The 23,872-nt window shown below is 47.6% G+C and overlaps 1 protein-coding gene across 3 annotated transcripts in view; it reads left to right on the forward strand.

The window, feature by feature from the left end:
- The window catches only part of plxna2 (plexin A2), a 132,371-nt gene that overhangs the window by 4,127 nt on the left and 104,372 nt on the right, over positions 1–23,872 (forward strand). For 2 of the 3 annotated variants that reach the window (XM_029833484.1, XM_011619284.2), the window contains exons 2-3: positions 14,879–16,200; positions 20,778–20,960. In XM_029833484.1, the coding sequence (XP_029689344.1) occupies positions 15,001–16,200; positions 20,778–20,960 (1,383 nt within the window). In that variant the 5' untranslated portion in view covers positions 14,879–15,000. Of the gene's footprint in view, positions 1–4,964; positions 5,090–14,878; positions 16,201–20,777; positions 20,961–23,872 lie in introns of those variants that run through there. The other variant, XM_029833483.1, reaches the window with a different exon arrangement.

Genomic DNA, 23,872 nt, shown 5'->3' on the forward strand with positions numbered 1-23,872 from the left:
ATAGCAAATCCAGCTCCTGCTCTTTCTATTAATGGCACCAAGTTAGCAATGAACCCCAGCATGCACTGTGCTGTCCCAAAGGCTTCTTGCCAGCTTGCTGAAACAAAGCCTTTTGTAGGGCTGCTAAATCCAACAGATGGAGAAGTGGACAGTAAATGAAAGTAGGGGGAAAGGGGAATAAAGGAATTTAGTGGAGCATGTTTGTGGATAGGCATTTAGACCAGTCCTATGGGAAGGCTAACACCCTCACAATGGCGTACTGGCACAACTTAACTGTTCTCTTGTTGCCACGTTGCAAGGAAGGCTTTGGGCCCCTATGTGACTGGAGAAGGCAGGCTGCTCACAAGGGTTCTCCAGGGCCTCCAAGCCTGTATTAAGATGTTAATGGAAGTGCCTTCATGACACATTTTCCTGGGACGGGATCTTGCCGCTGCCATCCTTTTCTGCTTCAGCCTGTCTGCAACACACACAACTGCCTGCTTACGCATTCAGCCCGGATCCCCACCTTCGCCTGCCCGGGCGCGCTCACTCTTTATCTGATCTCTGCTGTCATAAGGTATCCTATATGTTGCCACGTGTAACAAAATTACCCGATGCCAGCGATAAGGGTGTCGGGGCTGGCAGGGAGGCTGGTAGAATGAAACGTCTGGCTATTTGTCTGACTTCCAACCAGCGTGGAGGTTGGTGACAGACTGTCACCCTGCAATCCCACAGCTCTGCTTGGGTTTTACAGTAATTTTCTCCAACATTGTCTTCCCCTCTGTCACTCCAACCCCAAAAACTGTAGCAACAGAAGACAACAACAACAGCAACAACAGCAACAAAAGAGCTGAAGCTTTAAATACAACTGCCTTGACTTCAGCTATATGGAAGGCATTGAAAGCATCGTCCCAGCCCCTTTTTTCCCCTTTTCAAATCCATTTGAATATAAATCATTTTAGCTTGGCACCATCCATAATCAATTAGCTGGTGTCAAGGCGGAATATGCCTTTTTGTTTGTTGGAGACAATAAGTGAGCAACAAAAAAGGAGGGCGAGAGAGACAGTGAGAGGGGGGTTGTGTTTGACGCCAAGGGGCAGATGTCAGGAGCAGATGACGGCATTTGTGTGTGTAATTTGTGCTTGACTGCACATGGTTGTGTGTCCATTTTAATTTATTTTTGTTTGCCTGCGTGGCACATGTGCCTTTCTCTGTGTGTGCGAGGAACCAGCTTTTCCCCGCGTGTTTGCGTGCGCGCGTGTGTGTTTGTGTGTGAATAGCAGATGAGGCACCGGGGTGGGCAGTCAGGGCAACACCATGCCGCGCTGCCCACACCGCCCCCTGGTGCCGAGGATGCCCCTGCCTGTCAGCGTCGCCATGGTTACAGCAGGGAAAGGGGCGCAGGTATTGGTCTGCTCATGTGTTGATATAGAAGCATTGCCAACAGCAAAGTTGTCACTCAACATCAGATGTAGGAGCACTTTCCCCTCTGAAGGGACCATTACAGCCATTATCTCTCTCACACATTTCAAAACAGAACCTCTTTTTCTTGTGAGATTGACTCGTGCTAATATTTGCCCAAAACTCGCTGAATCCAGCCGCTTGATGCATTTACCTTAACTCAGTTCTCTGTTTACTTATTAAATTTCCATACAGCTGAGGGCACCGCAGCTCAGCGGTACCTGCACCATCACTGTGATCATTGTTACTGGGGTGCAGCCAGGCGTAGCCTTATCTGCATGGATAGCTCTTCTCAGCGTTAGACGCTAGCCTCAACTCACCCCCTTAACTCAAAACAAGAGAATAGAAATGGGGTAAATAAGCAGGAAATGGCCTCTTCTTGGTCGAAGTTTTGAAGTGCTTTTTCGAGAAGAATCCTGGTTCAGTGGGCTGTGAAGGTACTGAGAAGGAAGGATTTGAGATGAAAAATGAAAAATAGTTTGGTCGGCTGTTGCTGCCAGGCCTCAACCAGACTCTTTACTTTGGCCTAGAGTGGTTTACAGGGGACAGGCCAGGGGAAATGACTTCCCCCGTCGGATAACAGTTATGTTTATGCATGAATACAGGGTCTGAGCCACATACTGGAGCCAGTGAGGGAAAAGGGATGAAAGGTACTTTCAAAAAGGAGCCAGCTTGTCATCAAGCCCACACACGTCTGCGTGCATGAGCACTAGCTGGCAGTGGACAGTGAAGACTTGGTGGGTCTAATTGTTCATTTTGTGGGGAATATCAGAGATTGTGGCTCTGTGCAGCATAAACATGGCAGCTTCTAATAAATGGGGACTTTCCCTTCACCGCCGTGAGCCCTACACATCCTATAATATCAACAAATGGCCTCTGTGAATCACGCAGCCACATTAATGGTGCTTGTGAGTTGTCTGGCATTTGCTCCTGCCAGCCAAACATTATCAAAATAAAGCCATCGGGAGGGAAGTGGGATATTGTTGTTTCGCTACTTTTGCTTCCTAGACCTCCCCGCTATCAAAAGGAAACACTGAGTGTTCTCAGCCGTACCGTGGGAGATCGCCAGGCTTTATTCTGTCTCTCTCATAACCAATGAAATGTCAAACATAACAGCATCCTCATGTAAACGGCATCAAACAGACCGGAAAGATCATCAGTTGTAGCTGCTGCGTCGTAATGGGATGTTTCACAGGGAAAAAGGTCAGTATATCTTCAGAAATGAGGCGGAATATAAGCCCGGAGGATTGTATTTTCACTGGTGTTCGGAGGTGAATGAACGGGGGGATCACAGACTTCGGTCTTTTGCAGGGGAGGACTTGAAATTCTTGCGGTGCCCATGAAGAAACAGATTAAATGACGCCTGCAAACACTTCACCTGCCAAGAAAAGGCTTGAAGAAGGCAGGGAAGTGAGGAGAGGGTGGAGTGGCAGGGGACTGGGCAGGTTTGTACATGAAAGTGATGATTAAGGAGCCTTTCCTGGTTTAATCTGCAACAGTTAGGGATTTGCACTTGGACCGCTAACCTTGTTTACCAGCTGATCCACACAGGCGGATGTTTCTCCGGTACTGCGATTAGGGCACACCTACTTCCTTCACACGTCTTCAAGCGAAAACACGAGTAAAGCTGGGATTTATTCAGGTTTTGTTCCTCTTTGAAGAAGGCCTCTCTTAGCTTGTAGCTACACCGTTTAGCAGTGAGCGCCGTGCACAAGTCTCATCGCCTCTGCTGCCGCGGGCCCGGGCCCACGTTCGGCACGGCGTGTTCAACCTGACAGGGGTGAAGAGGTCAATTGGGATTTGCATTTCACTACAAAGCAGGCACGATGTTGCAGGCACTCAGCCCCATGTTGGATGGAAAATAATTTGGTTATAAGGGGTTTAGCTGTCCTTAATGAATGTTTTTTAGGAGCCCTATCTGTGAAGAGCACATTTGATCAGCGTGATTAAGCATTTGTTACGTCTTTTCTGTCTGAAGGGTAACAGGATTCCGCTTCTTATTCTTGATTCCCCCCCCCCTTTTAATTAGTGATTAATGAGCATGGAGCATTATCTCCCACACATCCGTCCTCCTCCCTTTCTACAGCTTCCTCTCTCTTCATTCTCATGTTTATCTGATGGGAGTGAAAACACTGGCTACAGGGAAGCTGGGGGGGCGACAAGTGGCAACAAATGTTGGCACATTTCCACATTTCACCTGTGCTTGAGGAGAATTTTTTCTTTTTAAAGTTCTAAAGAGAAGCTGTTGGCCAACTGTTGAAAAGTCCACATCGGAGCGCCGTCACCTACCTGCGCGTGAGCACAGTCATTCAGTCACTCTCGCACACCTCTCCCCACCGTGTTAATCCTTCCTGGATTCCTTGTGTGTAGACACTGACAGGCCTGATAAAGAAGACCTGGGCTTTATTTGTTTTGCCACTGCGCTCGTGGGTCGTGTCGTACAAAGCGTCAGCAGCTTCAATAGCTCAGGTCTGAAGAGCTGAATGGCTGCGTGTCTGCCTGGTTCCCTGAGGCACTGAACATGTACAGTAGGTTTGTGTCAAGGTAAACAACTCTGCCTCCCTTTGTATGCTGCTCTCTGACACAGCCAATCACCAAAGAAAAGGAACCAAAAGAGGAGTGCGCGGCAGACAGGAAGATAGTTGGAATTTTTTTGCTGCTTCCAAAAATGAGCTTTTCTGGGTAGCAACTAAAGGGAAATGAAATTAGTTTCAGACTAATGCGACAAACTTTGGATTTAAAGAACAGACTCAGACGTTGCTCACAGTATAATTGTGTACTTTAAGAAAAGGGGATCATTAATATGACAAGACGACAGATACCAGAGATCAACCAATTAATCCTTTTGCTGATTAAGTTGATTGGACGATTAATTACAAGCTCGCTATCTCGGCAGGCAGAGCTTGGCCTTGGCGGATGGCCGCACAGCCTCCGCTGGTCACGTGGTGATACGTCATCATAAAGAATTTAACGATTTGAGTTTCAAACAAACACCTTTACCACCTGATCAGGTTCCTGAGTCTCACAAGACTCGGTGTGGCCTCCACGACCGATGCGTCGGCCTAACGAGCGGCCGAGGTCAGAGGTCACTCCGAGTAGCCTGATATCCAGCACTATCGGCCTCTGGTTCAAAACAGAGGAAGCAGGAGGAAGGTATGTGTTCTTACTTGTCACAGCGAGTCAGACAGGAAGAGCGAAGGAAGCTGGAAGGGAGGGACGGAACAGGAAGGCAGAAGTGTTTTCATAGAAGTCAAGGTCACTGTGTGCCAGGGAGAGGCTGAATCAACCAGATTGTAGCAAAGAAATCATGGCTGGGACTCCTGCTTCAGCGGCGTCGCAGGACGCGCCTTTGCGGGGGTGTAGGCGCGTGGATGTATGTCGATTCCTGCCAGTTCCTCCTCGTAGGTCCGAACATCCAACGAGCGTCCTAATTAGCCCACTTCAGCACGTTAGTCTGCTCCAGCTGCTCCTATTTATGTTACTGCTGAAATGCTGAATGGGGCTTTTTTTCCACCGCACTTCCTTTTTCTTGGGGGCAGCAAACAGTTGATTTTATCATCTTTTCTTTCTCTTTCCTGTTATCGGAGTGTTTCTGCGGGACTGTGATTATATGTTTCGCCTCATGCTGACGGGCTGCTTTGTTTGACTGGTAAGTAACTTTCTGCATTTGCCCCAAAGACACGACAGACGTGTCCAGCAGGCGGCCCGCTGCCGCCTTCATGCTGCCGCCGCTCTCATGGCGTCCGCCGCCACAGCATACTTCATCAGTGAGAGGTTTCAGTTACATTTGTCTTCTGGATGGAGGGGGACCGGCCTGCTTGCTAAGACCTCATTTGACTGCTTCAGTGAACCTACGGCCCAGCGTGATCATTTTTTAAAGCAGCCGAGGAGCATCGCCCCTCGGCTTCATCATCCACGTGTTCGCTCTCCGTGTGAACGTTAACGCGAGTTAAAAGCAGCCGCTGAGGAATCCAGATTGGCTGGGTTTGGCATTCGTCACACTGGCCAAGCACGCTTTTGTCTTTGATTTATCTTCAGTTCTAATGTTCTGTCTCTTTGGGTCCTTCATTGCGCTTTTTCTCTCTGCCACTCTTTCCTCTTTTCTCCCTTTTATTGCATTTTCGCTAGTTCCTCTCTGGCTTTTTGGAAGGTTTTTTTTTTTTTGCGCTGTGGGATCTGGTCCCAGCCTGCCTCACTTCATTAACAATAAAACAGATGCTAAATTTAATCAGAAGAGCAGAGATTAGTCCGCGATCAAAGTGAACGCTGCGAAAGCAAGCTCCCCACGCAGCGAGCGGCTGTGCAGGTGAATGGGGGGCCGTCACCCTCTCCTGCTCCCTGTCCGTGCTCCTCCTTTCTTCAACATTCCTAAATGTATCGCTTGAGTGGATCACATGCTCCTGCACATGGGGTCACGTGAATGAGGGGCTATTTCTCCGCTCTTAAGGTGCCATGAAGACGTAGTTGAAGACACATTCAGAAGGACAGTTGTATGAGGCTCAGCAGCCTGTAAATGAGACCTTGCCTGGCGGGGGGGAAACGAAGATTTGTGCTTTAGATCTACAGCAGAGCAGGAGGCAGAAGCAGGAGCCTGAAGTGCTCAATGCCACATTCTCCAACGTGCTGCCTCCACTCTTGTAGTAGATCTTCATGCAGCTCTGACAGCCTGGGAGCGACTCCTTCCAGAGCAGACGGGCAGGCGGTAAAGGCCTCTGGCTGCTTCCAGGGGGGGTCAGTGTGTGGTGTGTTAAGGATTGCGTGGTTTATAGTCTGAATCTTACTAGCGTGTATCCCAGATACAGGAGACATCCACAGTATCCCCCTGCTCTTATCTCAACGAGGGTTAGCTTCTACCATCCTGTGCTGTGCCCTGCTGCATTACTGTAGATGATAATGCTCACAACAAACACCTTCCTTCATCATTTATGGACTAGAAAGTGCAACACTCAACCTTCTCAGCCATACGTAATAACACCAGGCACCATTTTTCATCACAGACCTTCCTCCCCTGTGTTTACCCGTCCTATACATGCAGGTGTAGGGCCGTTGTGCCACATGTGTAATAAATGTACTCCACACTATGCGAGTACTCCAGGGGACGCGCTATAAGGTACGTCCCTGACCTTTCTATAGATATTTGCTGAATTTCAAAAACGGCTTGGTCCATGTTTCAGCAGGGAGGCGAAGAGGGAACAACTTTTCCCTCAGAGTCAGAGTCGCTGCAGCCTGTTTCCAACCTCCTCCGAGGTAAAACAAAAGGTTTGCTCGCTGTGTCGATATCACTCCTCCCGCTGGCTCACAGGAAACCAGACAGTTCTGATTTTCCACCCAATCCCAGCCAGCGCCGCATCCTGTACGGGGTTCACACGGAACAGCCCGGAAGGCACGCTTGTGCGCTTCGGCACTGATACAGCGAGTGGCTCAGTCAGCCAGCTCTGAGCTGTGTCCCGGTCTGTCGTGTCCCCGCGTGGCCTGGCCTGGCCTGGCCTGGCAGCAGCTGCCACGCTCCCGATCAACCGGATCTTTCAGCTCTTAAAAAATCCACCCGGAGCTTCCCGCAGCGTGCACCGCTACTCTCTTACGGAAAGTTTTGCATATCAGTTTTGGAAGTGCGCACAGTTGTAGGACTGTGTGGGATTTTCAGGCTCTAATCATCACCCACGCTCGAAACTAACAACTCAAACTGTTTCTGTCGGGTTCATTCAGAACAATTTCATATTATTGATTGCTTGATATAGTTATTTTTTATTTAAATGCTGTTATTTAACCACGTGTGTCATCAGAATAGCTGCTGAGTCCATCCAGAACCTGAGCAGAACCACATTTCATCAGTTCTCACAGCAAACACTGTATTTTGCTTCATAGGCACAAATCTTTCCCTGTGAGTAAACGGCTAATTTCCTTGCTGCTCCCTTTTATTGCCTCTCATCCAGAAGGTGATTGGCTTAAGTGGCAAGATGCTGACGTGATTTTGTGCTGCGTTACCACCCTCGTTTATATAAGCGCCGTTTTCACACTTTATCATCGCTCCTGTGAACAAACAAGCCGGACTAAAATTTCCCTCACTTTTGTCGCTCGAGGTTTTGCCTGTGCTGCCATCTGATGCACGGGGGCGTCCGACTCCGGTCAGGCTGCAGCCGTTGACCTTCTTGGACTCCTCATCAAGTTTGGTGAGAAGACAGAACAGCAGCCAGCATGAGAAGGTGGCAAGCTGGTTGAGATGGTCGGGGGGGGGGGGATGAGCTGGTTATCGACACGCCGCGGTTACCTCAGAGCAAAAAGATGCCCGTGCACATCTGGGGCGGCTGTGCGTGTGAGCGGACTACAGATTGCGCTTTTCTTATTTAGCGCAATCGCTCAAAAGGCGACGGGCGACTGTTTATGCATCATGGCGTGCTGATCAAAATGTCAGTGAAGAACGAAGGCGTGCTGGAAACATCATCAGCCCAGATGAGAGGGAGAGACTCATTAAAATGAGCGCACTAATGCGGAGCGTGAAACACACGTGCATCCTGACTGTTAAATCTGCCAAATCTGGCACTAAATCTGCCTCCTGAATACTGTTTTGCCCGTCTGTGCCAGATTAAGCGTGCTGATCATTGTTGCAGGGTTATTCTAGGTTCACTGGGATCACACGGATGCTACAGGCAGGATAATGGCATTGGCAAATTATTTATCGAATATGGATGCTGTTACAGCCAGACCTCCGGCCATTCGTTCTGTTCTGCGTTACATCGGCGGTCCGATCCCGGCCCGGGCGGCCAGGTGATTCCCTCAGCACTCTTATCGTGCTCGAAACAACGCTATAGTCTTTATCATCTGTTTAGCCGATCCACTCGAAGCCATGGAGCGATCCAGAGTGAGTTTTTAGCCTGTTTCTGATGGAGGGGCTTAGTAAAAGTGTGTGTTCCCTGCTGGGTTTTCCAGTGCTTGGGTGTTAGCCAACCCTGAGTAGCCTCATCCTCTCCGCCAGCCTGTGATTACAGAGCCAGGCTTGAGTTATAGCAGACAGTCCATAGATGAAACAGTAGCCGGAGAATTTGAAGGGATTACTGTGACTGACAGGATTCCCATCTCCCCCCAGAGACTCTTACGTAATCGTTTTGCATTTTGGCGGGCGACTGCTGAGTGACAATGTAATCTTAAATAAAATCATATCCTGTTAATGTTCCCATGCTTTTGCCCGCTCCGCTTGGCTGTTGTTTTTTGGGCTTTTTGGACCAGCCGTTACTGCTGTGGCTGAACCAGCTCGTGACCCAGCTGAAGTAATTCCTTCCTTCCTTCCTTCCTTCCTTCCTTCCTTCCTTCCTTCCTTCCTTCCTTCCTTCCTTCCTTGTGGACAGTCATTTCACACATGTTATGCAGAATTAGACCCTAACCCTGGGACGTTCAGTCCCAATGCAGCTGACAAAGCTTAACGACAGATTTGGCCCGATTATTTGACAGAAGGTTGCGTCCGACGGCGTCTCGTTCAGATTGGGCAGCGACACGTCCAAAGGTCAGAGTTCATACTTTTGCTGAGCGGAGAGCAGCTGCGAGCGGATTCAGATTCTCTTCTGATAAAGACAAGACTCATCTCCACAAGCCAGTACTAGCAACGTGCACACACACACACACACACATACACGCACACACACACACACACACAGAGGGCTGACACTGTGGTGTGCTCAGGCTAATGTCATCTGCAGCACACTAATAACCTGCAGTTTATGTAATCAGATTACATGGAAGGCAGAATGGAGGAAGTGAACCATTCCCTCCTTTCATTCCGATCTAGTCCACCACGGATGCACAATTGTCTACTCTTTCAGACCAATGCTCCTCTGGCTGTCCTGTGCACCTGCTACCTGGTGTACCAGCCAAGTGCTGCCGTTGTTGAGGCAAGTCCATTTGTCTGCATCAGCAACTCTCAAATGTGCCATACCACATTTCATAAAGCTCCTTCGATTGGAGGGATGATTGAGACGCACAACCTGGAACCACGGGGACGTTTATTCATGTGACAAAACAGCAGTGATTTAAATTCTAATTTATATTTATGTTCCGTGTGTGTCCATCCCATCTTGTATAATTCATAGAAATATGATTGGTTCCTAAAACAATGCACATGTGCCGTCTACCACATGTTCATTGTTCCATCACAGCTCTTTTTGACTCTCAAAGATTCATCGTTATTGGGCTTGAGGCGCTTCGACGGGCCCCTCGTCTGATAAAACCCATCCTCCCGCCGTCAGTCAGAGCTGTGATGTGCATATGAGCTCAGGTGACGTATCTGATCCCGTGGCTTCGTCTGACTTTCCGCTGTTTGTTTTCTCTCTCGCTGAGGATTCCCTCTCCTCTCACTGAAGCCCTTTAAAATTCAGATTTATGGAAATGCCTCCTAATAGAAAGCTGCTTTCCCAAGATGACAGACAGCCACGATGAGGCGAACACAGATTCTGCTTGACGATTCAACCTTCGGTTTAATAGGGAGGGAACACCAGGGCAGTTAGTTATGTCAGCAGAAACAAGGGGTGAGGAAATCAGTGAATTTATGGAAGTGTGTGTGTGTGAGTGTGTGAGTGTGTGTGTGTGTGTGTTTAAAGGTTAGTGTGGATGGTACAGGGTGAGGAGCAGGGATGTGTGTGTGCAGCTGTGGTTTGGGAGGCTAAAGGTGGGAGAAACCGAAATCATCTGAATCCCGATGACTCTGTATTCCCTCTCAGTCGATGTTCCGGGTTTTCGACACGATTCCAGTGTGTGTTTGAAGTCTGAGGACTGCCGGGACGGAGTTCAGGGAGAAGATTAGATACAGGAGCTCTTGTTTGCCATCTGCGATAAACAGCCACGCTGAGACCTGATTATTCCAGTGTCACAGTGACACATTCTTTGATAATAGCCTTTTATTCATTCATTGGAGTGATCATTTTGATAAAGTAAGGCAGAAATAAGCCTCTTTCAATGGTGCCATTGAGGGAAAGGAATAGGACGGCGTAGCTTCAGGCTCCTCGGTGGTCACATGTGTGTGCACTGATATAGCTCACAAACAAAGATAGAACTATTAAATACAGTTAAGTGTTGTGCTGGAGTGCCCTCAGAGAAGATCCATATTACACACAAGCAATACATCACCCCTTTTAGCAGTTTAGCATGTGGAATGTAGAAGCAAACTGCAGTATAAACCAAAGTGGTCAATGCTGTTGGTGCAACATTGGCTTCATAATAATAGTAAAGCTGTGGTGGAATTTCATTTCTCGGCTGTAACACAGGAAAGCAGACAGTGTGAAATGGGGGTAGTTACCTGAGGCCTTCGGACTCGCGAGTGTTATCCCCTTACTTTGCCACTGTCATTTCCTCGTGGTGGCGGGGAGGATACGGATGGATGAGGGAAAGACGTGCTGAGCTCTTTTTTTATTGGACGTTGTCAGACAGAGTCGGTCCAGGGGCAAAGGAATCCAATTCTGATTAAGACCAAAGAAGAACGTCTAAATATATCTGCTGCTCAGCGGCTGAGGATGCCCACACGGCCCTTCATTACCCTTCCTCTTGATGGCGGGAAAGGGAGCGGAGTGATGGAATAACCTCTGCTGCTAATCACTCTTTTCAAGGAAAGGTCTTTATCACAGACTCTTGTTCTGTTTCTTTCTGAGCATGTGATCACGTGAAGAGGAAGGTTTACCCTCTCATAGGCAAACATATTAAGCCCAGCCGTCTTCCGCTGAGTTTTGTTCCGAGTTGTCTCTTTGATTTGCAGCACATCACTTTTATGCATGCGTTTAGATTTCACGCTTTACATTAATCGGACGGAGAATAACACATTAATCCCAAGCATGAAATCACAATCTCTGATTTCCCTTTACTATCCTGCAACAATGGGTTTTGCACCATAAACGGATTTTGGTTTATGTTCTTTATCTTTCCCGGTACAATGGCAGTAAATATGAATTTAGGAGATCAAGCAAATTTGGCTGCATTGTTAAGAAGCTTAGCATGAGGGGAGCAAAGGAAACATGCACATAAGCAGCAGACTTGCTGCCTGTTCCAGGCTGACAGAGGTTTTGCCCCTCCTCCTTCAGAGGCCACTGTAGAAGCCTGGTTTCTCCCGATTATTCTGTTTATTGGCTGCCGTTCTGCAACAGGGGCTGTTTTATCTAGCACCCTCACTGAAGGCTCATCATCATTTTGTATTTTTCCAGGACTGGCCTTATCTGTGTCTACTCTGCCATGGTGATGGGACATATATGAAGCCAGTGGGACCTGGAATAACGGTGCTGACACGGTTTTCCAGCGCCTGACGATCACAGCTTGTCGTGATTGCATGTTTGTCCCAACACACTCGTGTTTCTCTGCCTCTCTTGATGGGGTGCTTCATCTTCATTTGCCTTCTACGTCTGCCAAAGAGATTTTGAGAGGAATCAACAAACCTACTGACAATGGCCGTCACACTTTGATGGTTTTTCTTCCTTTTTTACTCGTACATGATGGAGCAGACTGAAGCGGCTGACAGTCTGTCATCATGCCAGTCCATCTGTCAGTCTCAGTGTGACCAGTTGTGATGTGTCAACAAACTGGAGTTTTTTCACGGGCTGGACTTGTTGTATTTGATGTCGTCCCAGGCAGACAAATGTTCCCTGTTTGTAAAAATACTGCTGCTTTTAGGAAGGGCCACAAAGTTCTTCTTTGGCAGGAAACAAATTCCAGCGATGGGAAAAAAATAGTGCGGTTAGTTTGATGCCCGATGATCTGTGATGATGTTTCTTTGAGGATGATTCCTGACGACCCCAATCTCTCTCGGGGGGCTTTATGGGGACACGTTCACCAGCCTGTCATTGTGGGTGTGTGATGTTCGGCTGGACGTTATAAATATAATGAGTTTATATTCTCCTTTTATTGAGTGAATGACAACAAAAGATGACAATAAAAGATAAACTTGAAGAGGAAGAATGGGGTAACGCAACTCCAGGGAAAATCCTCTGTCGCTCTTCTAACTCAAAATGTTACGTGGGCCTCCGTTCCAGGAAGTTGCCTTGAAAGTTGCTTTAATGTTTTCTCTTTTTCAGTGTGCCTTCATTATTCCTCACCTATAATTCTCTTCACTGCCAACCCATTTATGGCCTCTTTTCCTCCATCAGTAGGTGTGCAAGTGTGTTAAAGTATGAATCAGCCCTGGTTGCATTTATATGTTAATTTTCCTTTGCCGTAACTCCTCATAAACTATTGAAAGACTTGGCTTTGAACCCAAGATCCCGTATTCTAGCTCCTTTCAAGTCAACCTCCTCATCTGCGTAGTAAAGAGAAGTCTGTCAGACGCAACAAAGAGGTGGTCACGCAGTCCTCATAAACAAAGCCTTGATTTCTGAGCAATATGAATGGACAACTTTGTGGAGCTGCTCATTTGCACCATTGAGTGACTCAATTTCTCTGCCTCTGCAGCTGTTACCACAACATGAGGGACTAATGCATTTAATTCTCCTACCAGCATGGAAAGGAGACAACCCCCCCCCCCATATCAAAGAGATGGACAGGGGAAATGTATACACATATTAAAGGGTGGAGTGCAGAAGAAGCTCTGAAGGGCAAAAAGCTGCAGCCCGGGAGCAAAAATCGGGCTCAGCGGGAGGCTTATTATGCCACCAAAGAGATCCAATTTCCACATCTAGCGTGTACAAACTCAAACAAAAGACAGTGGCAGAGCCTAGGCAGCGGAGAGTGAGAGTGGGGGTCTGGCCCTAGGCACTTTTTTAGAGGCAGTGGCACTTTTATGGCCATGCTAATAAAGTGCTTCTGGGAGAGAGTACCTCCCACACTTTTGGCTGTGCACACGCCAAAAACAGCGTGACTGGGCTGTGGATCCAGCCTTTATGGACCTGTGGATCGATACACAGCCCAAGTCTATATTTAATTTGCAGCTCGTAGCTGGAGATCACATGAGGAGCAAGAGGGAATTCCAAACACTGCCTGGTTTAAGGGGAGTGGTGGTTCAGAGAGGATCCCAGATCAGTTCTGCAGATCAGCCTTGAACACGCAGTGCTCTGTGGTTGGTAATTCAAGGCTGCCCTTGGTTATTCCAGCTACATATTTCACCCCTGATTCTCTGTGCCCTCACTGCTGCATATGCAAATCTGAGGCATGACAAACGATGTAAGGGCCTCTCTGACACGTTTGAGCCCCTGGCGTCACTGTGTCGTTCCCCGGCTTAACTCCTCCAGCTCCAAAGTAATTATCCTCGTTGGCTTGCTACGCCTGATCATACGTGATTTTGGGATGGCCTGCTTGTGTCTCCTTTTGTTACCCCTCACATTGGTTCTGATAGAACACAGGGTGTAACGGTGGTGATGTCGTTAGTCGCCTGGTGTTATCTTAATGAGGGACTGATGTAAACACGGTTGTTGATTCACTCGAAGATGATTATTGTGATCTTGGTGATTAATTATTTTACAGACTGATTGTATCAACAGGACATGAATAGAGTAACCTAACATGAAAGAACAATGTTTATTAAAAAAACGATTATCACATTATTATTCTGTATCAGCCACCTCAAAGAGCAAAGCCAGGGGGAGGGTACGTAGCCCCTTCTCCCAATTTGTTCCCACTTTGTTCCTGTAATAAGATCCAGGCCTTCTTCCCAATCGACGAGATAATTAACTCCTGAGGACAGACTTCGCTGAGCTCTGTGTCTTGGTTCATGGCACGAGGAGAAACATCCCCGCTGCCTGGGCCGAGCTCGGTTAAATGCATAATCCCAACACCGACTTGATGTATGTTTTTCCAGATAGCAACGGATCGCCGGGAATAGATAGGGGTGTTGGTTGATGGGCTGAAGACAGAGAAGAGAGTGCGTGGGAGACTATGAGTGTAGAAATTCAATGAGAAGCCTTAAAGGAACAGGGTGGTAGATTAAATGCCCCCTTGCTACTGGCTGATGCTTCATTTCTTTTGTTGTTTTTAATGCTTTTTCTTAGTTTACATTTTTTTAAAAGCAGACAAAAGCCATTAACTACTCCCTGGAACCATTGGAAGTTTTTCGTTTTTTCTAGGAATGTTTTTGACAAATGAATGTTCCAACACTCGAGATCTAGACAGGAATAAATGCTTGATTTAATTCTAATGAGTCATTAAAGGCGTTCCGGGCTGCTGGCAGTCTGCGATGCTTTTTATTCTCCTTAAAAGCAGCTTGCTAAGGGGGTGTCAGGAGTGTGATTCAGGTCAGACTCAGCTCCGTGGGGGCAACCTGCGTGTCCAGCAACTCTTTTGGAATGTGCACCATAAAGGTTTCCTGCCATTGTGTCCCTAATGCTCCGCTCTTCATGTCCCCCCCCCCCCCCCCAGAGCCGTACTGAGGATGAACCCTGACCCGTTTCAGCAGTGAAATCTGATGAACATGTCGTCTGCACGTCTCTTCTGTGTGACTCACGTTGAGGAATCTAACACTCTTTGTTGTCTTCTTTTTCAGAAACATGTGAAAGCCCTCGGAAAGATTGAACTTCAAGTCAGCCTTCAACAGCGAAGAGGCAGCAAGTCCTTCCCTTCATTTCTCTGAACTTCCTCTGCATTTTCCCAGCACGCACATTAATCATGGAGAGCTGGCGAAGTACACGTAGGACTTTATCGCGCATCGCTAAAGTGGGAGCCATAGCTACAATAGTAGGATTCTGGCTTTTAGCAATCCCAGCCCCGAGCAATGGGCAGACATTCACGAGTTTCCATCCTGAACGTCGAGACTGGGTCTTCAACCACCTGACTGTTCACCAGACCACAGGGGCGTTGTATATTGGAGCAGTCAACCGTGTGTACAAGCTCTCGGGCAACCTGACCCTCCTTGTTTCTCATGATACAGGCCCAGAAGATGACAACAAGGCCTGCTACCCCCCCCTGATTGTCCAGCCGTGTACTGAGCCCCTCGTCTCTACTAACAATGTCAACAAGCTTCTCCTCATTGATTATTCCCAGAATCGGTTACTGGCCTGTGGCAGCCTCTATCAGGGAGTCTGCAAACTGCTCAGATTGGATGACCTCTTCATCCTAGTGGAGCCATCCCACAAAAAAGAACATTACCTCTCCAGTGTCAATCAGACCGGGACCATGTACGGAGTCATCGTGCCGTCACAAGGCCAGGACGGCACCCTGTTTATTGGCACAGCGGTGGATGGAAAACAGGACTACTTTCCTACCATCTCCAGTCGAAAACTGCCCCGCGACCCGGAATCTTCGGCGATGCTTGACTATGAACTGCACACTGACTTTGTGTCCTCGCTCATCAAGATACCATCAGACACGCTGGCCCTGGTCTCCCACTTTGACATTTACTATATTTATGGCTTCGCCAGTGGCAGCTTTGTTTACTTCCTGACTGTCCAGCCTGAAACGCCAGAAAACAGCATGGCTTCAAGCGGATCGACCAGCGACCTCTTCTACACGTCTCGTATCGTCCGTCTCTGCAAAGATGACCGCAAGTTCCACTCCTATGTTTCCCTCCCCGTGGGATGTGTGAAGAATGGCGTCGAATACCGCCTGCTGCAGGCTGCCTACCTTGGCAAGCCGGGGCGCGTTCTTGCCAACTCGCTCAACATCAGCACCCAAGATGATGTGCTTTTTACCGTCTTCTCCAAGGGCCAGAAGCAGTTCCATCGCCCGCCAGATGACTCAGCGCTCTGCGTGTTCACCATCCGACACATCAACGCTCGGATCAAGGAACGCCTGCAGTCCTGCTACCAGGGAGAGGGAAACCTGGAGCTCCACTGGCTGCTTGGAAAGGATGTCCAGTGCACCAAAGCAGTGAGTAATGGCAATTCAAACAGATTCAAACATGCCGATTTAGCCACATTTGCTAAATATATCAAACGCTGTGACTGAATTATCCGTTTGACCTATGAAGGGGATTGTTAATCGGCATTTCTGATTGAAAAAGTGCACGTTTTTATCCAATCTGTTGCATTTTGTTTAGTATACTCAGTTGAAGGCGAATGCACAGTTGCATTTATTTGCATTCTTTTATCAGCTTTAAATGAAGGGAGCGAGAAACTTATTGACCTTTTGCACAATATCAATAATGATCACGTCTGCAGTGGTCCAAAGGTGCCTTCGTGTGCTTTTGTACAGTGGGGAAATTACAAAAGCCTCCAAATGAGTCAAAAAATCACAGCCTTCTTTGTTTTGAGGGTGTATGCTTCAACATAAATAAATACTGTAATCACCAGGAAGTGATTCTGCAGCTCACTTTGTGCAGCTCGCTCTCTTATCTCTGCTCGCTCTGATTCTCACACAAAATGCAATTATGTCACTAGTTTTGTGGCTCTGATGTGAGGGAACATCCACTTTCAAACACAATTCTGTGAGAGATGCTCATTAAATATGGAAACCTTATTTTCTTAGCAACGATCAAAGCCTTAAATATCCTCCTCAAGCACAGTGCACATAAACACTGGGCTTCGCTGCACCATTTGTCTGGGTGGGGGCTGTTTCTGAGCCTTGCATAGATCACAACCCCGTTTAGTTCTTCTGAAATTCTCAATTATGTTTTAATACAAGACCCAGCGTCTGCTTCATGTTGTCGGGCAACTTTCTTCTTTAATTCCCGAGAGGGTTCAGTCCCATGTGCGTTCACTCGGTAATTGCTAATAGAAATTTAAGAATATCAAACATTAATGACTAGCTATGTTGCGTGTGTGTGTGTGTGTGTGTTCCTGTGTGTGTGTGTGTTCCTGTGTGTGTTTGATTTGCAGTTGTAACTGTGTGTAATATACAGTGATTAACTGGGTTGAAAATCATTAAAATAATGCTAGGGCTGAGAGTTGGGAGGAACATTTGGGGTTTATTAGCACTCAGGAAACGTAGGAGGTCAAGCTGGATGAGAGTAGGCTGAAGGAGAAGTGACGGGAGAGTGTACACAATGACAATCCTCGGGTTGGAAGGATCCGGGGGAGATCAAATTAGAACCCTTTTCAGTTTCCTCAGACAAATCCTCAATCATCTCAGTGTGCTCTGAAGGGTGCCAGCCATTACCTGCAAACCAGCACCTCCCACTACATTCTCCACATGTGCTGTGCCAATAATGTCCAGCTCTCGCTCCACATCACACCCAGAAAAGTGTGTGTGTGTGTGTGTGTGTGCGTGTGTGTGGCCACTGGGCTAAGAGGACATAAAATACAGGCCTTGGGCCTATAGATTTCTGCTCATTAAGCACACAATAAATCCCCTGCTATAATATAAATTATGCAGTTAGATGTCAATGGATGAGGAACTCTTAAAGCCTGTACAAATTACAGAGCGTAGACATGCTGACCTTGGCTGTTTGCCTTCAAATCCCCAAGTCAAGCATTCTGGCTGCCTTGAAGGGCACATATGTTTCAAATCTTCTCACCATATCTGTGTGGGGTAGGTTTTTTTTTTGGTTTTTTTTGTATATTTTCTGTGGATGATTTATTTCAAAATGTAGGTTGAGTCAAAGTTAGACTAGTGAAGTGTTAACAGCACTTTTCTCGTAAAGTCACACGGTAGTAAAGTTTCTCGTAAAGTCACACGGTAACATTCCCTCTGCTGCTCCGGCATTAGCATAAAAAAGAGCCCAAATCAGAGACCTTTCAGTGACCCCGAGTTAGCATTATCCTGGTGCAGATATATATGTATATATATACAATCAGGCCGAGGCTGACTGGAGCTGAGACAGGGATTCAAACATGGCAGCCAATCAAAGATTTATCACCCTTCCGTCCAGCCCTCTGCCATCTGCAGCTTCACACCTTCTCTGTAGTTACTCCCAAAGAGCCATGAAGGAATTCCTTCTGTATCACCCTCTCTCTGTGTGTGTGTGTGTGTGTGTGTGTGTGTGTGTGTGTGTGTGCGTGTGTCCATCTCTGACTAACGCCATCACCCTGCCCTGTTTTTGTTCATGCACACTGACTAATTAACCGCTTGTGAGAGCAAAGGGGAGCGAGTATTGATAACACTGATACGCTCTTGGGAGGGAAGCTCAGAGTCAGATATGCTGTCACTTGTAATTCATCCTTCAAATTCCACACCCATTAAACAATGTCTGCCATTGACACGCATGGAGGAGGCTTTATCCACTGTTATACTCACTGAACACTTTGGAGTTCACTGAGAACTAATCACAGAGGTTTGCAGATGATTTCTGGGAGTTTTTTTTTCATGGGTCTGCTCAAGATAACGATGCAATTTGCCATTTGAGATGTGGCAAATCCACAGTTCATCAGCAAAACAGCGCCAGCATCAGCCACGCGGTCGCTACGGCGGTGGAACTGGCTCGGCTGCCAGCGCCGCTAAGCATACATCATCTGCACAATCTAGATTTAATCAGCACCAATTACTCTGGAGTCCAACAGACCATGTGGAATAGCTGCGTTTGAGGGAGGAGGCATCAACATGCCAAGGTCTGGCATGCGTGACTGTTTCCCAAGATGGCTGTTACTTTTTCCATCTGATTTATTCCGCGTCCGCATTACAATAATAGTAATAAAAAAACCAAAACGTTGAAGGCAGTGAGCCTTTTTAAACAGCACCTTTAATTTTACAACCAACAGCGAATTCGATTGTACTCGGCGTTGTTTTAAACGCTGCTGTGCAGAATATCCCCGAGCAGTCGCTGCTATTTAAGGCAAAGGAAATAAAAGGGAAACGCCGTATCGCTGAGGCTGTGGCCGTAAGCAGGGAGGCAATTACTTGCTGTCAGCATCACAACATTTACTCAGCTCGTGAAAATCTGCACAGTGAGATGCTTTACAGTGACAGCGTGGAGCGAGAGCCAGAGAGGAGCCGTCGAGTGAGAAATGTCACTCAGTGCGGTCGGCGAATACCCTACTGACAGGAACACAGGCTGCGAGGAGACAGATCTCAGGTAGATACAGTGACAGAAGCATAATTAATGAGCCGGGGTTGAAGAGAAGGTGTTTATATGTTGATGGGGAGTGAATGCAGGCAGCCTGGGGGACGTATACGCTGGAGCGGTGGAAGGGTGTCAGCGACTTCACCGTCTCACTTACTCCACATGGCACTTTGAGGCCACTGCCACTCAAACTGTCTCAACTGACCTGATTCAGTACCAGAAGAGAGGCCCTCGCTCGCTTCCCTGTCAAAGCTGTTTTCTTAAACTTGCACTCAGCCGGGAATGGCTTTAGCATGACCACACACCATTTTCATGTATTAGCGCACACGTCTTCGTAAGCTTTCAGCTCTTACTCGGTCCTGGATGTCAGCCTCTAAATCCCCAATTCAGACTTCCATGTTCTTATTCCAGCAGTGCGAGTCGAAGTGTTTGGGTTTGTTGTCAGTTTTAAGTAAAAGACATCAAACACGGCAGTTGTCGGACTGCACAGACGACCTGCCTGATGTCCTCGCAAAGATAGGATTTCATTCCTACCGCGAGAGTATTTTTGCCACATCTGTACTATTCACAGCTTGACCTTCAACTCCGAAGAGAAGGAGCAACGCTCAGGGTCGACGGAACCTTTTCGATGTTGACTTGTCATCGTTTGACCAGCTGAATCTTTAATAACTCCCAGCACATATTTCAACCCATTTTCCCCCCTAAAACCTGAATTGCTGTAGTGCCATTATTGCGTATTTGTCTGTAATTAATCCTAATACACGCTAAGTGCTGGTTGTCGTCTGCAGCGGCGTCGTCATGCGGCGTGCTGTCTGGGGCCCGTCGTTGTCATGCAGCCCGTGTCTTCCTGCAGAAGTGTGATGATAGGCCAGGGTAATGAGCCACTGTGAGAGCAAGGCGCAGCTCATTCAGGCGCGTCTGAGACATGTCTGCCGAGTGCAACGGAGAGGCAGATGTTTGTCTGGCGGAGAGGGCTGACTCACAGTGCTCCACCCCAGTCTGCCCTCTCCTACACTCTCAGCCTCACCTCTCTCACCCCCTCATCACTGTATCGCCTTTAACCAGCCATTCCTCCCCGTGTCCCACCTTCATCCCTCCTCTTTCCCTATCTTGTCTTTCCTCACAGTCACATGACCAGAAAGGATATTTCACGTACTTTGAGTCAACAAATATAAACACGCAGCCACGATGACGATCTTTGAACAGAGGCGAGACAGACGGCTATAAATGTCCAAAAGACAGATCCTGGCAACTTCTGAGTCACTGAAGACAGAAGTGAAAGTCCATTTCAGGATCCAACATGTCTTCGATGTCAAGTTTTGACATTGTGTAAATCGAAGACCTGTTATTGACCTGAGGTTTTCATCGCGCTGCCGGGCAGGTTTGGAGGAATAAATGATCGAAAGGGTTGTAATGACCGCATGGTTAAACTGTTAAGGTCACATTGGATTTTGTTTTCATAGTATACTTAAAAATGGTCTTTTCCCCCTCTTTTTGCCTCCTCTGGCAGCCCGTGCCCATTGATGACTCCTTCTGTGGTTTGGACATCAATCAGCCCCTCGGTGGGTCTCAGCTGGTGACGGGTCACGCTCTCTACACCGAGACTCGGGACCGCATGACCTCCGTTACCTCCTATGTCTACAACGGCTACTGTGTAGCTTTTGTTGGCACCAAGAGTGGACGTCTGAAAAAGGTAAGAGCGGAGCTTTTTTTAGGGGTGGGGGGGTGGGGGGTTCCTTGCAGCATTAAGATGTCATCTCTGCTCACTTTGATACATAAAGTGTCCAGGCTGTCCACTGGCCTGTGGCACCCAGACATTGTGAAATGGTCCTGTTTCTCCTCAGATGGATGGTGGTCGCAGGGAAAGGGCTCTTCATATTTTATGCCTGCAGTCACAGAGTCAGAAGGAGGTAATGGCTAGGGCTAGCTCACTGTGATTACTCCTTGTTAAATGAGCGCTGGTGTTGCAGTGTTGAATAACCTGAACCGGCCCATCAGTTTTAATGGCTGCGTTTTTACCTTTGGTCCACTGAGGCAGGAAAAAGATCAGCCCCCTGCCCTGGACCTTCAGGTCGTCAGAGAACATGTATCCAGGAGAGGGTTAAGAGCTGCTGGTCAGTTAATAATGACACTTTTAATACCTCAGCCACAGGAAATGAGCTATTAGATGAGGTTTCTCCCTGACAGTCTTTAACTGTGAGAAGATTTAACACTCCGGCTCCTGGTGATAGGAGGATGAGATCGTCAATCAGTTTCTGCTGATTAATTTAGAGCAGCTGTTGCACTATCTGGCCTGTGACGTTCCCCCGAACAGCCTGCTGCTTGGGCTGCACCGCATGTCACACGTTAAAATGTTAATGAAATGTTTGAATGGAGGGAACACACTCGCGTGGATGCATGCTTGGTCTGGAATACTGATGGCTCTTCATGAAGACAGCTTGGTGAAGGATTCCCAGCTCTCTCGTGGCCCTTGTGGCTCCTGCTCTTACTGGCTGTAACTGGGAGGGTCAGCTGGGGCTCATTCTTCGATATTTTACAGCAAACGTTGTTGTCCACACCTGGGGAAGCAGCACAAACTCTGCTTTGTTGGGTTATTCCGGTGTCTTTGTGTTCATAATTAAATCAACCCACCAATCAGGCAGTGGCAGAGAGAATCCTTGTTCCATGTAATCCCATGTTTGAGGGGTTTAATAATTCAGCACCTCCTTTTGCTTGGATAAATTAGATGAGACAGAAAAGAGTGTTTTCTCCTCTGTGTCTCTGTTGCTTGCACACTGTTTTTATCTGTCTGTCCATGCACAGTCTTGTCTGGAGCAGCCTCCTGACTTCCATGTAAAACAGCCGTGCATGCTGCTGAGTGACTCACGCCCGAGCACGGATACATGACTGTATCCACAGCACAGAAGAGCAATGAAATGCACCTACAGTAGATGTAGTCTAAAAAAAGATCGGGCATCTTCATCTTCTCACTGTGGGGGAAGCAAAGTTTGGAATTTGTCTCCTAAAGGAGAAGACCTGTCGATTGAAACAGGTCTGGAAGCAGCTACGTTGTTGGTCGAGGATGAGAATTAGCTTAGCTGCTGTGAAAGTCTTCGTCGGTGTGGAAGAAGGAAGCATTATTTTTTTACTAGTTGATGAATTATCTATAGTGCTTCGTGAACTATGGTGGGAGGAGTCTCGCGAAGGCATCTGCCGGCGTTCCTGCGGTCTTCAGCTGCGTTAACCATCCGTTCCTGCAGGTGTCCCAGGCAGCAGAAGGGTAGGCTGACCTGATGACGCTTGGCTGCTGCTCTGCAGAAGCCCGATAAGCTCCAGTTCTGCGAGACACATGAGCCACGATGCTGCAGGCTTCTTATGCATTTAGACATGATGCAGCTGAAGGGTGACAAGGTTTTGTTGCTGATGCTACACACACACACACACACACACACATATATATATACTGAGTAAAACACACAAATGGGGAGAGGAAGCATGCAGACTGTGGACCGTGATGAGTGGAAATAGAAAGAAATAACAGGAAGGAGCGGCAAAAAGGTGCTGAGAGGAAGAGCCAGTTGAAATGTGATTTTAGTGACGCCAAGGAAACCAGGGCTGCACCGCTGCCTGTAATTGGATTGGCACTCTTCCCAAAGAATCTCTCCTCTGCCCTCCATCTCCTGCTTCCCTGTTCAGCCCCCACCCCCTCCCTCAGCTGAGCTGAGCTCCCTCATGCTGCTGTTTCCTGGGTTTTTTGGAGCATGGCAAAGCAGAGGCAGAGTGTTGGTGGATACAGCAGCATGTGGCCAGCTTTTACCGGGATTGATTGAGGAAAGAGGGTAAGGAGAGTACAGGGAGTGAGCGCACATTACATCTTATTACACATCTGATATGGGATCTTTTATTGTGCGTAAGGAGCGCTCTCATTACTGAATGGAAACTGAAACTTACCACAGTCCCTCGAGGAATTCTCAATGTCATGAATTGTGCATGACTTTGCAATTTTCTCTAATTGCTTTGTAACTTTTCAAATATTGTCTAGAAACTCCCCGCCGCGTGCAGTATTTTGTAAAACCATCTAACTCGAACACTAAAAGCCCCACCAGAGGTCAACATTTTAATCACCTGCTCTGGTTTTTGTGACAGACACAAACAGGTTCTGGACTCCTGGCTGGGACTGGCGGGTCAGAACTGATTGAACCGTTCAGCACAAAGATTTCACGTTGTGGCTATTTTTCTGGCTACAGTGTCAACAGTCCCACTGAGGGCTAAAAGATGTGTTTGCATATAAAAAGATTACATTACGTTATCACATTTTTGCACCCAGGGAGCGAAAGACTGCTACGGGGCTCTACGGGTCAAATTATAGAGATAGGCAATCCCCTATATGGTATATTGTGGCTCCACATTACCCAAGAATTGCATCATCTGAATTGGAATTGGCTGTGTGAGGTTGACTTGGTGCCGAAGCACAGACGGATCCAACAGGGGAGCCGGGATTTGGTGGGAAACAACAACAGCATTAAGGAGTAGTGAGGCTGTCGGGAGCGCTGCCTTTGATATAGTCGAGGGTGGAGGGCACGGCTTCACATGTAAAATTAGATGTCGAAAGGCACCCTCGCAGTA

This window comes from Takifugu rubripes, chromosome 3, assembly GCF_901000725.2.
Source record: "Takifugu rubripes chromosome 3, fTakRub1.2, whole genome shotgun sequence".
NCBI lineage: Eukaryota > Metazoa > Chordata > Actinopteri > Tetraodontiformes > Tetraodontidae > Takifugu > Takifugu rubripes.